The sequence below is a fragment of the Ostrinia nubilalis genome, chromosome 1, assembly GCF_963855985.1.
Source record: "Ostrinia nubilalis chromosome 1, ilOstNubi1.1, whole genome shotgun sequence".
Lineage (NCBI taxonomy): Eukaryota > Metazoa > Arthropoda > Insecta > Lepidoptera > Crambidae > Ostrinia > Ostrinia nubilalis.
The window spans coordinates 14,284,845-14,298,035 of record NC_087088.1 but is presented as its reverse complement, the minus strand read 5'-3'; the positions used below and the strand labels follow the sequence as shown (position 1 = coordinate 14,298,035).

The window sequence follows — 13,191 nt, the reverse complement described above, 5'->3', positions numbered from 1 at the left end:
ACATGAATTAATATTTAGGAAACTGATAATTATGATAATTTGGAGATAAAAAGCAAACTTCTTTGTCGTAATATCTTATTAATAAAAATCCATAATTTATCTGATAACTTAGTAAAAAGTAGATTAGCTTATCAGCTGTTTGTCTGATGTTACATAAAAACATCAGTTAAAAATTAAAACAATAAACTAAAAACAAAGCCTTATATTTTTTCTAATATGTGCCTCAACCCTTGAAATTACCAAAAAAAAAATCGTTCTGATTAAATAAATGAATTGCATTATTTAGTGTTTCACTGGTTACACAGACTTAAAATTGTACTTATTAAAATTAATATAAAATTAGCAATTCCAGTCAAAGGGAACAGAGCGGTATGAGAGGAAGCCAGAAAAGCTTTAATTTAAAACGAAAACGCAAATGGTTCAAAATACGTAAGCTATGTTGAATTCAGCTTCAAACAAAGATCAGAATCGCAGGCCATGTACAAAATAACCTTAAACCTTATTTAATTTTATGATCTTAACAGTCATTTACTCTCTTTATTTATTTGTGTAATACAGTTTTCTAGTAAGAGCTTAAAATCAGTGTTCTGCAGTTTTAGGCAGTGTTTGATACACTTTTTAGGTATTTGCTTTTTTGCATAGATTTTATAGGGGAAGTAAAAGTATATGTATCAAAAACATGACATCCAATGTTCACCAACTAAAATGCATTTCAAAGGAACAAAAAATCTGTCACATAATTAATTTAAAACTAATTAAGTTTACCAAATATGAAGTAGGTACCTACCCAAAGTAGCCAATTTTAGAAACACATTATGTAAAACTCAATAAGAAACTACACTAGACACACAAATGAGTTAGCACTTCCCACACTGGAAATAAAATCTAATCAATAAATTTCATTGTACTTAACTAACTTTATTTCTAGCCAGTTAAATAACGAGCTGCTCATTCTTATTGTTCCAATAACACCATGCTCGCACAAGGCAACAATGAAATTCGTTTCTATACGGGCAACATTTGTATTCAGCGAGCGTGGGTCCCACCGAAAACATATCTACCGCCGAAATTCCGTGCGTTTAGGGTTACCAAGTCCAAAAACACAAAACCCGGACTCTGTGCTTAATTTGGCCGGACATTTTTACCCTAAAACCCGGACATACCTTTTTTAACAGGTAAGTGCTATGTCACGGATGTCACTAAAAATCAATATTGTGCAATAAAAATCCTAACAAAAACTGGACAGGCTGGACAAGACGATATTTGGCCGGACAATGGACAACACGCATAAGTTGTAATATTAAGTTAAATTATGACTTAATTTAAAGTTTAGATCACACACATTACACTAGTTTTTATTTCACCTCAATCCATCCAGTATTACCGAAGATAGAGCCTCGAGAAGTTTACGGACTTTTTAAAATTTTCAAAAATTTCCAATATTCGCGCGTGACGTCACAACATGATTTCGCAGCCCCCGCACGTTAACCCATTTACCACTTTTTGTCTTTTTCCAACTAAAATAAAATTTTACCTAACTGACAACTGTTGTTAGTTGTCATCGTTCAATCACATTTCAAACTAGGCGCTAAAAAAGTAACCATTATTATGCCACCTATTGCCAATTTTGTGCAATATGAAGCCATTTTTACATTTATGCACTTAAATATAAATTTTCTGGAAAAATAATTAAGTTTGTGTCTCTGTGCTCAATAACGAGTAATTAGTCCAGTTATTTGTTAATTTTACTTGGAAAGTTTTCCGGAATTTTTGAAAATTGGTAAATAAATAGATTTCGCTATGTTCTTTCCGAATTTTGTGACCTCGTTTATAGCCGCGTGCGCTCCCGCCTTATTGAAAAAAATCCGCATTAAAAAAGGTTTTTGACAGCTACTTTTTTCATTTTATAATTTTTGGGACATAGACAAGCTAAGAAGCTTTGATAAATGTGATAAATTTCATGTAATGTAAGTTAAATAGATTAGAGTTGTGAAACAGTCAAATTAATGTACCTGCTATTTTTTTGCGAGTTCTTTTTTCTTTGATCATGGCAGGACACGCTGCCGGGTGTCCTAAATATGCTGAAGTATAAAAAAATTCGCGTTGCTGAAGTATACATTTTTTTGTCTTGTTTGTTTCTACATTACATAATTGTATCCTACTAATATTATAGGTAAATGCGAAAGTTTGGATGTCTAGAAGTTTAACACTAGAAAGGCCGCCGTCCCATTTTTGTCCCACTCGCGAGTTTGATCGTCTCTAACTTTTTTATTTTTCAACGAAAGTCCATGAAACTTTTTGACTTTTACTAATTTATTGAATTTTATCATTTTTTAATGTTTTTGATATTATAACATTAATAGATTTTTTTTTAAAAATCGGTTTTACCTAGAAGCGCCGCTGGGTCATTTTTGTCCCACCCTGGTATTTGCCACAATAATTCGATGAAGAGGCCTTGTTTCGAGGAGATACGAAAGTGGAGAGGTGAGGAGAGTTTAGGTGACTCGTGACAATGCAGAAATGTAAATATATTGTACTAGTTTTTGCCTGTGACTTCACCCGTGAGAAATTAAGTTTATCATAGAAAGGCCTAATTTCTTGATACTTATCGTTGCTTTTTGACCAAATAACTGAATATTATTCTAAATTATAGCCTATATTATGTTATTATGAAGTATTAACAATAAAACTGCAAAGTTTTATTAAGATCGGCTTTGTATTTTTTGCGTAAAGGAGTGAAAAAACATCCATCGATCTAACCATGAATCCATACTCACTTAGTTCAAGTTCCAGGCATATATCCACCCATTCATCCTTCATATCCACTCACCAGTCCATCCATCCTTCAATTCATCAATATTTATTAACTTTTACATTTATAATATTAGTAGGAAGGTGGCTTCTAGACATAAGCCAGTTCATACATTGTATGATTTGATACATTTTTGAAATGTGTGACATATAAAATTTTGAAAATTAAACGTACATACTTTTCATTATAATTGGTAAAAAACTTCACTGTTTGTGTACAGATAACAGAAAAATAACCATACCTATAAAAATTCCTAAACACCTATTTACTTTGTTCAAAATATGCACTATTATTTGTAAGATACTTATTTTTCCTTTAAAAATAATAATGACTAGTTAAAGTAGTAATTTCATTATTTTAATACAGTATAGCACCACGTAATATGTGACTATTTTTAAATGACACCAAAAATATCTGACTTTTAATAATTCAAAATTAAAATTGAATACATCTATATTTTTAAAGGAATAAGTACATATTGATTTAACTACATAGATAAACCTTTTTTTAAGGATACTACAAATAGTTTTAACCATAATATTCATGCCTGAAACTAAAAAATGTTACAAAATATATGCCGGGACAAAATCAGGAAAAACAAAAAGTAAGAATGTTGGTGGTTTGATACCTGAACTAGGAAGATTCCTGTGTCTCAGGTTTGTTACTCTTTCACGCAAAAAGCACTCAACGGATTTTGTTGAAACTGTACAATATTATTGTTTGTAACCCAGATTAACATAATAGGCTATAATTTATGCCTATCTGTGACACTAAATTTCACGCGGGTGAAGCCGCAGGCAAAAGCTAGTCGTGAAATAAATAGGAAAGTTTAAGGTTCTGAAACGTGGTCGCTTACTATGGGCCTCATAAGAAGGCTCAAGGTCACCCAAAGGGTGATGGAGCGGGCTATGCTCGGGGTTTCCCTGCGTGATCGAATCAGAAATGAGGAGATCCGCAGGAGAACCAAAGTGACCGACATAGCACGCAGAATTGCTAAAATCAAGTGGCAGTGGGCGGGACACATAGCTCGTAGAGACGATGGCCATTGGGGCAGAAGAGTGGCGACCACGGGCTGGAAGACGTAGCGTGGGCAGGCCTCCTACTAGGTGGACCGACGATCTGGTAAAGGTCGCGGGAAGAACCTGAATGCGGGCAGCGCAGGACTGTTCATTATGAAAAACCTATGGAAAACCCAAAGGATTCTCGCCTTTGTCCAGCAGTGAACGTCATTTGGCTGTAACGACGAAATAGGAAAGAATGTAACTATCAAAAATCTTCTCTAAGGCAGCATTTTTCCAATTTCGCAACGAGCGCGGCAATCACACTTAACTAACAGACTAACAGAGAGCATAGCGAAATCTATTTTAATCACCAATTTTCAAAACTCCCGGAACACTTTCCAGGTAACCACGTTAATTTGTACCAAACGACTGAACTATAATTTAATTGATATAAAATTTTGGGTACATCTTCTCAAAAACAAAAGAACTGGTGCTAAAAGGGTTAACATTTGTAGAGGGCCTTGTAGAAGGGGAGGCTATGGTGCTGAATGTGGATTAACTCGAGTGTCATAGTAACTTATTAGATTGCTAAGTTTGATGATAAAAAGAAAAATATTTTATTCAATGTACATAGTCTGGTCATAAGTTCTGTCATATGATAATAACTTTTGAATTTTGAATGAAGGTTTCAAAAACATTTTTTACTGAATTAGAATAAAAAATAAAAAATGTGCGATAGTTCGAATTTTATTGTATGTGTAGTGGACGCATAAAGAAGTCCGAAGTGCAGTTGTCACGTTGCATTGCTACGCGCTAAAGCTGATTTTCGTTGTGCTGAAAAAATTTAGATTATCTTTTCATTAAATGATAGGTATAGGTGTACCAGAATCTCATGGCAAACAAAAATATTGGAAAAGTGTGTCTTTCATATGGCAAATGTCTATGGATTTATTGTCACCTGTCAAAGTAAATCAAATGAACTGTCGCTGCAGAAATTTTGTAATCTCTTCATGCCTATTTGTTATTTTCGTGAAAAAGTCGAAAAAGCTCAAGCAAGTCATATTGTTTTCAATGTGTATTGTAAAATAAGGCATAATTTAAAGTCAATCTTTGATTTTAAAGCACGTCCTTGAGTTGACAGTAAGTTGGAGTGAAATTTGATACATTTAGTTTATTACCTAACTGCGTCAGAAGGGTTTTTTTAATATTATTCTTATAATAGCTGCTTTATCGGGGGTTTCAGGTGTACCTCACAAATTGGTGCAGAGGAATGGTGAAAATGTTATGACCATGTAAATAAAATTGAAAAAGATTTCATCAAGTAAGATGTAAGATAGAATAATTGAAATGGTGGAAGAGCAATTTATAATAAATAACTCTATTATCTTGATCATCTATTGAAAAAAAGTGGAATCATTGGAATCGTTTTCTAGTTCTGAATAAAGTGATTAGTTATAAGTATGATACATAATAAAATTAGTTACATAAAGTAATATACGATTTACTTATTTTTCAAGACATTTTCCTATTATTATTACTGACGGGATTGCTACCATGTACCTTAGTTTTGAGTTTCCAATATTTCGGCACTGTTGTAAGCGCCATGGTCACGGAGTAACTGAAGAAATTAAAACCAGACATCGTTCAGATGTGCGTTCAAAAGACCTGAGATTTAAAAAAATCCCACGTTTTGTTTTACAGTAAGCGAAAAAAAAGTGACTTGAAAATGGAATACAAAATGATAAGGTATGGTAAATGATAAGTCTTTATCAATGAAGAAGCAGAAGTTCAATTTCATGTGTCCTCCATCTAGGCTAGTTTCCATCGTCACTCAAAGTTTGGTTGCGGTCTCAAATTTGGGCTTAATTGAGGTATTTTTTGGGTGAGAGGCATAAGAACTAATGCCGTTTTATATCAAAAATTCATACTTAGAGGTAATCAACCAGGTACAAAGTATTTCCTTGTATGTTAGTCTGCCACTCTTTAGTAAGTCCCGAAATCCCCGCTTCGGCTCCCCTACTAACCATTCTAACCATTGTACACAGATAATATCTTACATGCAGCTTTTCATGTTACTACGTCACATTTTCAAAATCCGCGCGGAAAATGGCTCCTAGCGGAAGAGCGCACTTTGAGCTTGAATATTTCAGTCATTTTTAAAGATATCAAAAAAGTAAAAATACAGTATTCATTCTAATTTTTTGTAGTTTTTTTTGGCATCTTCAACAAAAATTGTGCGCCATGTCCATTCCGTAAAAAGCCAAACATGTCCTGACACCTGGCAACCCTATGCGTTACCACTACAGGAAATGTCACATAAATAGATTACTTTAACACTTCCTAAGGCTATTTATGAACCCTAATAACTGGAGAACCCGCCATAATAGATTTTAATCAAACTGCATTTGTTAGTAGATACCAAAAAAAATTCTGTAAGCTCCCATACTTCCTATCATACTTTTCAGAATTGATAAGTTATGAAGTAAGACTCGTGTTTAGGGTACGGAAAAGAGTGCATTACCGCAGCAAAATTTTTATAAATGTTGTGCTTTAGAGAGTCGAGAGTATAGCAGATAATTAGTCCATCGTGAGCAGAAATTTGTCCACTAATAGCAAAATTCGTTCAAATTATAGTTTTAAAGTTATTAGGAAAAAACAGATTTTGCTGGGGTAATGTTTGAAACGTTACCCCATCAAAATTTTTTTTTGAAAGTCGTTCTATCCCGGAACCAAATACACGGATAGATAGCTTTTGTTGCGTAGTAATTTGTCCACGAATAGCAAAATTTGTTCGTGTTCCGGTTTTCAAGTTATTCAGAATTTTGCTGGGGTAATGTTTTGTGATGTCCCAGATCTCGTAAATGGCTCAACGCAGAAGTTTGAAAAAAATACCAATGATAGACCTTGATATGTCCAAATTAGTTCAAGCATTAGTCATTGATTTGAATGATAAACACCAGTGTAATTAAATGATTTCGAAAATCAGATAAAACGGATTTGTGAGTAAACCAGTACTCTTACAATCGAATAAAAAAGTGTAGCATGTACCCTTGGTACACCTTTATAACCACAGTAAATATAAATGATGTGGCTTTGCGCAAAAGAGAGATTTCAAGAAATTTAATTTATTTTAACAGTCTTACTTTCGTGGCCGAATACGCAATTCCCTTATAACAAGGGAACATGGCATACAATGGACAAATTAATATGTTCCTTGAATAAGCTATCCTGTTAATTTCAGCTTTATATTACGGCTTATAAGAAAGTTATCGGACTGCAAAAAAATATCAAGAATTCTTCTATAAGCCGACCAAATTATAAAGGTCACAAAAAAGCGACCGTTCCATACATAAGGCTTGCCATCTTAAATCAACGGTATGATATCGAGCTTTCGTCAGTACAGTTGCGAACAAAGGTGTTGTGTTGAGTTGAGAGTTCAGATTATTGAAATAATAAAACGAACATTTTATTTTTTAAATACATTTTAAAAATAATTTACATTACAGATAACAATGAGAGGATGACATTGCAAGGTGGTGCCAGTCCAGTCTTAAATCCGTTGATATATGCTGCATCTGCCATCTTTTTGACTAAAAGATTCTTCTATCTCGCAGCTTAGACTTTTACTACAGACCTTAGACAGTATTTTTGGAAAATTCTTACGCATGGCGGAGTAAGGGACGCTCTAGACACTCAAGTCTACAAGGAGTCACATGAACTCCAGTTTTAAATCCGTTGACATCTGCTGCATCTGCCATCTTTTTGGTTAGACGATTCTTCCATCTTGCAGCGTAGACCTTTAGCTACAGAACTTAGACAGTATTTTTGTGAAAATTCTTACGCATGGTGGAGGAAGGGACGCTCTAGACACTCAAGTCTACAAGGAGTCACATGAACTCCAGTTTTAAATCCGTTGACATCTGCTGCATCTGCCATCTTTTTGGCTAGAAGATTCTTCCATCTTGCAGCGTAGACCTTTACCTACAGACCTTAGACAGTATTTTTGTGAAAATTCTTACGCATGGTGGAGGAAGGGACGCTCTAGACACTCAAGTCTACAACGAGTCACATGAACTCCAGTTTTAAATCCGTTGACATCTGCTGCATCTGCCATCTTTTTGGCTAGAAGATTCTTCCATCTTGCAGCGTAGACCTTTACCTACAGACCTTAGACAGTATTTTTGTGAAAATTCTTACGCATGGTGGAGGAAGGGACGCTCTAGACACTCAAGTCTACAAGGAGTCACATGAACTCCAGTTTTAAATCCGTTGACATCTGCTGCATCTGCCATCTTTTTAATTAGAAGATTCTTCCATCTTGCAGCGTAGACCTTTAGCTACAGACTTTAGACATTATTTTTGAAAAAAAAACGCATGGTGGAAGGACGATTGAGACTGATTAGAAATTTAATATTTAAAAATCGTTTGCACGAATTACAATACAAACATAACTGTACAAAACATTGACAGCTAAGCTACTAATTTGCGAAGTATACCTGTATGTATGGAGTGATCGCTTTTCTGTAACCTTTATAATTTGGTTGGCTTATAGAAGAATTCCTGATATTTTTTGCAGTTCAATAACTTTCTTTTAAGTCGTAATATAAAGCTGAAATTAACAGGATAGCTTATTCAAGGAACATTTTAATTTGTCCATTGTATGCCATGTTCCCTTGTTATAAGGGAATTGCGTATTCGGCCACGAAAGTAAGACTGTTAAAATAAATTAAATTTCTTGAAATCTCTCTTTTGCGCAAAGCCACATCATTTATATTTACTGTGGTTATAAAGGTGTACCAAGGGTACATGCTACACCTTTTTATTCGATTGTAAGAGTACTGGTTTACTCACAAATCCGTTTTATCTGATTTTCGAAATCATTTAATTACACTGGTGTTTATCATTCAAATCAATGACTAATGCTTGAACTAATTTGGACATATCAAGGTCTATCATTGGTATTTTTTTCAAACTTCTGCGTTGAGCCATTTACGAGATCTGGGACATCACAAAACATTACCCCAGCAAAATTCTGAATAACTTGAAAACCGGAACACGAACAAATTTTGCTATTCGTGGACAAATTACTACGCAACAAAAGCTATCTATCCATGTATTTGGTTCCGGGATAGAACGACTTTAAAAAAAAATTTGCCAGGGTAATGTTTCAAACATTACCCCAGCAAAATCTGCTTTTTCCTAATAACTTTAAAACTATAATTTGAACGAATTTTGCTATTGGTGGACAAATTTCTGCTCACGATGGACTAATTATCTGCTATACTCTCGACTCTCTAAAGCACAACATTTATAAAAATTTTGCTGCGGTAATGCACTCTACGGAAAATCTTTTGATTTATTTCTAGCGTTTTAAATAATCCCTGAATCAAAATTTTATATATTTCCTAAATAGCATCGGATTTGTATACATTTTCTAGGAATTGTATACATTTCCTAGGAATTGTATACAATTCCTAGAATTCATACATTTCCTGTAACATGTATACCTAGAAATTGTCCTCAACCTCCATTTTACACTGACATCATATTCATAATGTGTGCCTAATAACAGGTATGTAACTACACTCAACATCAAATAAACCGCACCTTCCGCGACGCGAACTTTAAAGATTTTCTTCTGACACAAGCATGGTACCCCAACAATATTGGTGTTATTTGAAAGCCCAATAAATATCCTTAAAGAAAAATACATTTAATTTCTAAATAAATGATTAACATTTTCCATAAATGTGACTTGAAAATAGACCTCACTTTGGGCTCTCCTCTGGGATCAATTAGACCAATTTCTATGGTTATAAAACCAAATAAAGATCTCACGTGTCCTCATTAACAGATGGATAGCGATTAATCCCAACTTAACAGTTTTATAGTCATAAAAAATGGCTATAGCGTAACTACCTATTTTTTGAAGAAGTGACTCTGGATCCTTGTAAAGACACATTTTTGGGGTAAAAACCTTTCCTTTAATGAAATGAAGTTTAGAACTAGGCTTTCAAATGGTACCAATGTTGGTGGGAAGTGGGGATGCATACGTTTGATAAGTGCTTGTCGCGGGAGGTGCGATTTATTTGATGCCGAGTGTATGTACCTACTTAATTACTTTTAAACTTGGCTGCTGGAGACATGAAATAAAATACACTCGTATTATTTTGATACAGCGGTACTTTTATTATTTTTTTCTTAACAAACGATAGCTGACTGTATATTATTATTATTTTTAGAAAGATAATGCAATATCTTTGGTGTTATTCTATAAAAACACTGAGCTTCAAAATGTATTTTTTTCTCCCTACTTTCAGTTATTCAATAATGCAAAAGATAGTGCTACACGCTTATACATAGTATAAACATGCAACTTAGATCATGCTCGAGCCAACATAGCTTAATAAAAACTATATAAATTATTTATTATAATGTCATGACCAAAGTTTTTAATATCACTAAAGCCTAGTTCGCATTGCTAGAGATCCAAGTGGCGTAGTTCGATACGCGAGTGTTGACTCCAGGGAACTGAGGGCTTCCACAGCCGATTCTCCAGGAGGTGATGCCGACGACCACGCGGCCGTGGAAGACCGGACCACCCTCGTCGCCATTGCACTGATCGCGACCGCCGACGTCTAGCCAGCCGGCACACAGCATGTTGTCGGTGACGGCCAAGTTGGCCATAGCATACCGCTGTCTGCAGACGTTCAGGTTGACAGTCCACATCTGCACCTGCTGCAGCTGCTCGGTAACTTGTCCAATTTGCTACAATAAAAGTAAAATACACATAAGTCGTCTTGTATGAGTTATGGAATTTGCCGCACTAATGAATCGTTTACCCTTGATCAGATGATATCATATTTTAATAAATATTATATTATTATGAACTACATTAGTTACAACCTTTTTCACTGATATGAATGTGACTAACAAGGAGCGAGAAAGACTAACCCTAGGTTGCACCATAGCAAAAGTCAAAAGTCTGTCAAACTCCATACAAAACCACCCATTAAAGTTCAATTTAAAGTAATGCAACTCAATCTTTGAGATTTGCTGTAATTTAAGGTCTCTGTGGTTCCTTCAAATATTTATTTTCCTGGCCTCAATTCCGGATACCAACTAAGGAATTTTTAGTTTAGGAAAAACCTGTCCCGATTTAAAGGTAATGAATGATATCCACTTACATTAATACGACCCCATCCCACAGCGATGACCGGCGAGTTGTCAGGAAGGACGTAGTTGGGTCCACTGATGCTGCCAGGGATGACGTTATTGTTGCTGGGAAGATTAGCCGAGGTTCGGATGAGAGAGATGTCGTTGTCCCTGGTGAACTGGTTGTACTGCGGGTGGGCGATGATCTGCTGGGTGTTGACCACGGTGCCGCCGCTGTTGGCGAGAGCTGATCCTACACGGGTTCGCCATCTGTTTATGCCAGATCCGCTGGAAAGAATAACGTATGTTTTGTTATATTTTTGACTAGCTTAAAATTTTACAAGTTTTTAATGTGGTTAAAACGACTTAATTTTGTCAGTATCTTAGTTTATTGTATGTAATATTGCATGAAACTCACAGAGTACAGTATGCAGCGGTGAGGATCACTCGTCTGTTAAGGATGGTGCCTCCGCAGAGTTGTCTATGGCCAGAGTTGGTGGCGGAGTACAGCAAGGAGGCCATCTCCGGGTACGCGGCAATGGTGGCCGCAGACCCACCAATGATCCTCGAGCTGGGGACAGCTGGAATGATTTAGGATAGGAATTGAGATAAGCTTAGATATTCAGATCTTCATAATTATAACCATATAAGTGCTTTAAAAAAAAGAATTTTTTTTGGAAAAAAATCTAAAATACCCGTTTTCATACAAACTTGAAAATTGAATAACTTGAAAAATATTACAGTTAGACCTCCATTTTAAGGCTTTTTCTCGATATTTTTTCATGATAATTTATAATATTTAGGGCGGTCACTTGCGCCTGGGCGACCTTGTATTATGCCCCTACACTATTGTACATACAATCGAAGTTCAAGTTTCAAGTCCCCAAAAGACAGGATTAGTTTGGGGTCTTATAATAAAGATTAAATACTTTACTTTTACTTCACGTTATATTGAGCTAATTTCAAAATGACCAAATTACGAACAAAGGGTGTTTGAAACTTTTATTCCAACAACCTTGAAATAAATTATCTCATAACGAAATTCATAGAATCTTTTCCAAAATATATCTTATGGACTAACGCTCTTTTTCTAAATTGAGATTTCCAGCTTGTGCGTACTCGTCTTTGAAGATGTCAAATCATGTATCAAGGATACAGTATTTATTTAACACGAAAGGTTCACTTGTGTAAAGGTGTACTTGCTTATAAAAATCCAAAAAGCGGGCCTTAAGGTTCCACATGCTCATTATTTTCACGAAAGCATGCCACTATTGAGTAATCTCCACTTAGTACATGTGTGTCGAAACATTGCCAATAATAAACATGCTCATTTCGAATTGTTGTTTGTTTTAAGCATGACTTTTTTTGAAAATACCTGTATCCTGTAGATGTGAAACATATGGCCCCCAAAATATACTGCACTACCTAATACTTAGATGCAGGACTCGGAGGTGAACTGTAAGGGCGCCTTCAAATTAGGCGTTTTCTAACGGACGTTAGTCGTCCGTTTGCAAGACTGCACACTAACTGTTGTCATAGGATTTCCGTATGCGGTCCTACAAACGCACGTCTAACGTCCGTTTCGAAACGCCTAATTTGAAAGCGCCTTAAGGAAAACAGTGGCGATCACAATAGATCGATACCGGTCACAGCGATACTAGGTCTTTCTAGAATATTACCTAATAGATATAGAATTAACACAACAAAAAAAGTATATTTAGCCTCTTTAAAGAAGACTTCGTACCTGACACAGCAGCCAGCCCCACAATAAGCAGTGACAGTACCGATGAAACACGCATCTTGACAGCAGCAAATGTATTGTGTATCTATCCCCAAACTCACAACTATAAGTATTTATAATCAATAGATAATAAACAAAATCGGATGATTCACAATGATAAAATAAGGATAATGACTTACATTGAAAACAAGTTGATTAGAATTTAATTCTTTTAACCAAGATTAGAGTGCCAAAAAGTGTATAAAGATTAGTTGTTTTTATACAGAAAAATAAGAAAATAACACGTTGTCATAATCAGCTGCCTGAACGTGAACCTGATTGATAATGCCATTGATTTTTTATTAACAAAAACTAGCTTTGTATAAGTTGGAGTAGATTCATTTTGGGTAAACAATCACTATAAAGTAGGAGGCAATAACACTTACACTGGTTAAAAAGACTACTTGCAAGACAAGACGGATAAATACTTTGTTGTTTGTATA

General features: G+C 35.1%; 2 protein-coding genes across 3 annotated transcripts in view; one reads left to right on the top strand and one right to left on the bottom strand.

The window, feature by feature from the left end:
* LOC135073771 (solute carrier family 12 member 6) overlaps positions 1-13,191 on the top strand; it is a 419,228-nt gene that overhangs the window by 269,315 nt on the left and 136,722 nt on the right. The window lies entirely within an intron of this gene.
* On the bottom strand, positions 9,979-12,820 carry LOC135073863 (trypsin, alkaline C-like). The gene is made up of 4 exons (XM_063968088.1): positions 12,713-12,820; positions 11,387-11,549; positions 11,001-11,256; positions 9,979-10,581 (listed from the first exon to the last, which is right to left on the bottom strand). Exons 1-4 carry the CDS (start codon positions 12,765-12,767, stop codon positions 10,282-10,284), a joined length of 774 nt encoding a protein of 257 aa, XP_063824158.1. The 5' UTR covers positions 12,768-12,820; the 3' UTR covers positions 9,979-10,281.

What these genes read in the sequence shown, in the direction of transcription:
- LOC135073863 (XM_063968088.1), bottom strand. Translation starts at nt 12,767, where the DNA reads ATGCGTGTTTCATCGGTACTGTCACTGCTTATTGTGGGGCTGGCTGCT. An exon ending in GGGGCTGGCTGCTGTGTCAG is followed by an intron (nt 11,550 to 12,712) that starts GTACGAAGTCTT and finishes AAATCATTCCAG; the next exon opens with CTGTCCCCAGCTCGAGGATC. An exon ending in TGGGATGGGGTCGTATTAAT is followed by an intron (nt 10,582 to 11,000) that starts GTAAGTGGATAT and finishes CTTTTATTGTAG; the next exon opens with CAAATTGGACAAGTTACCGA.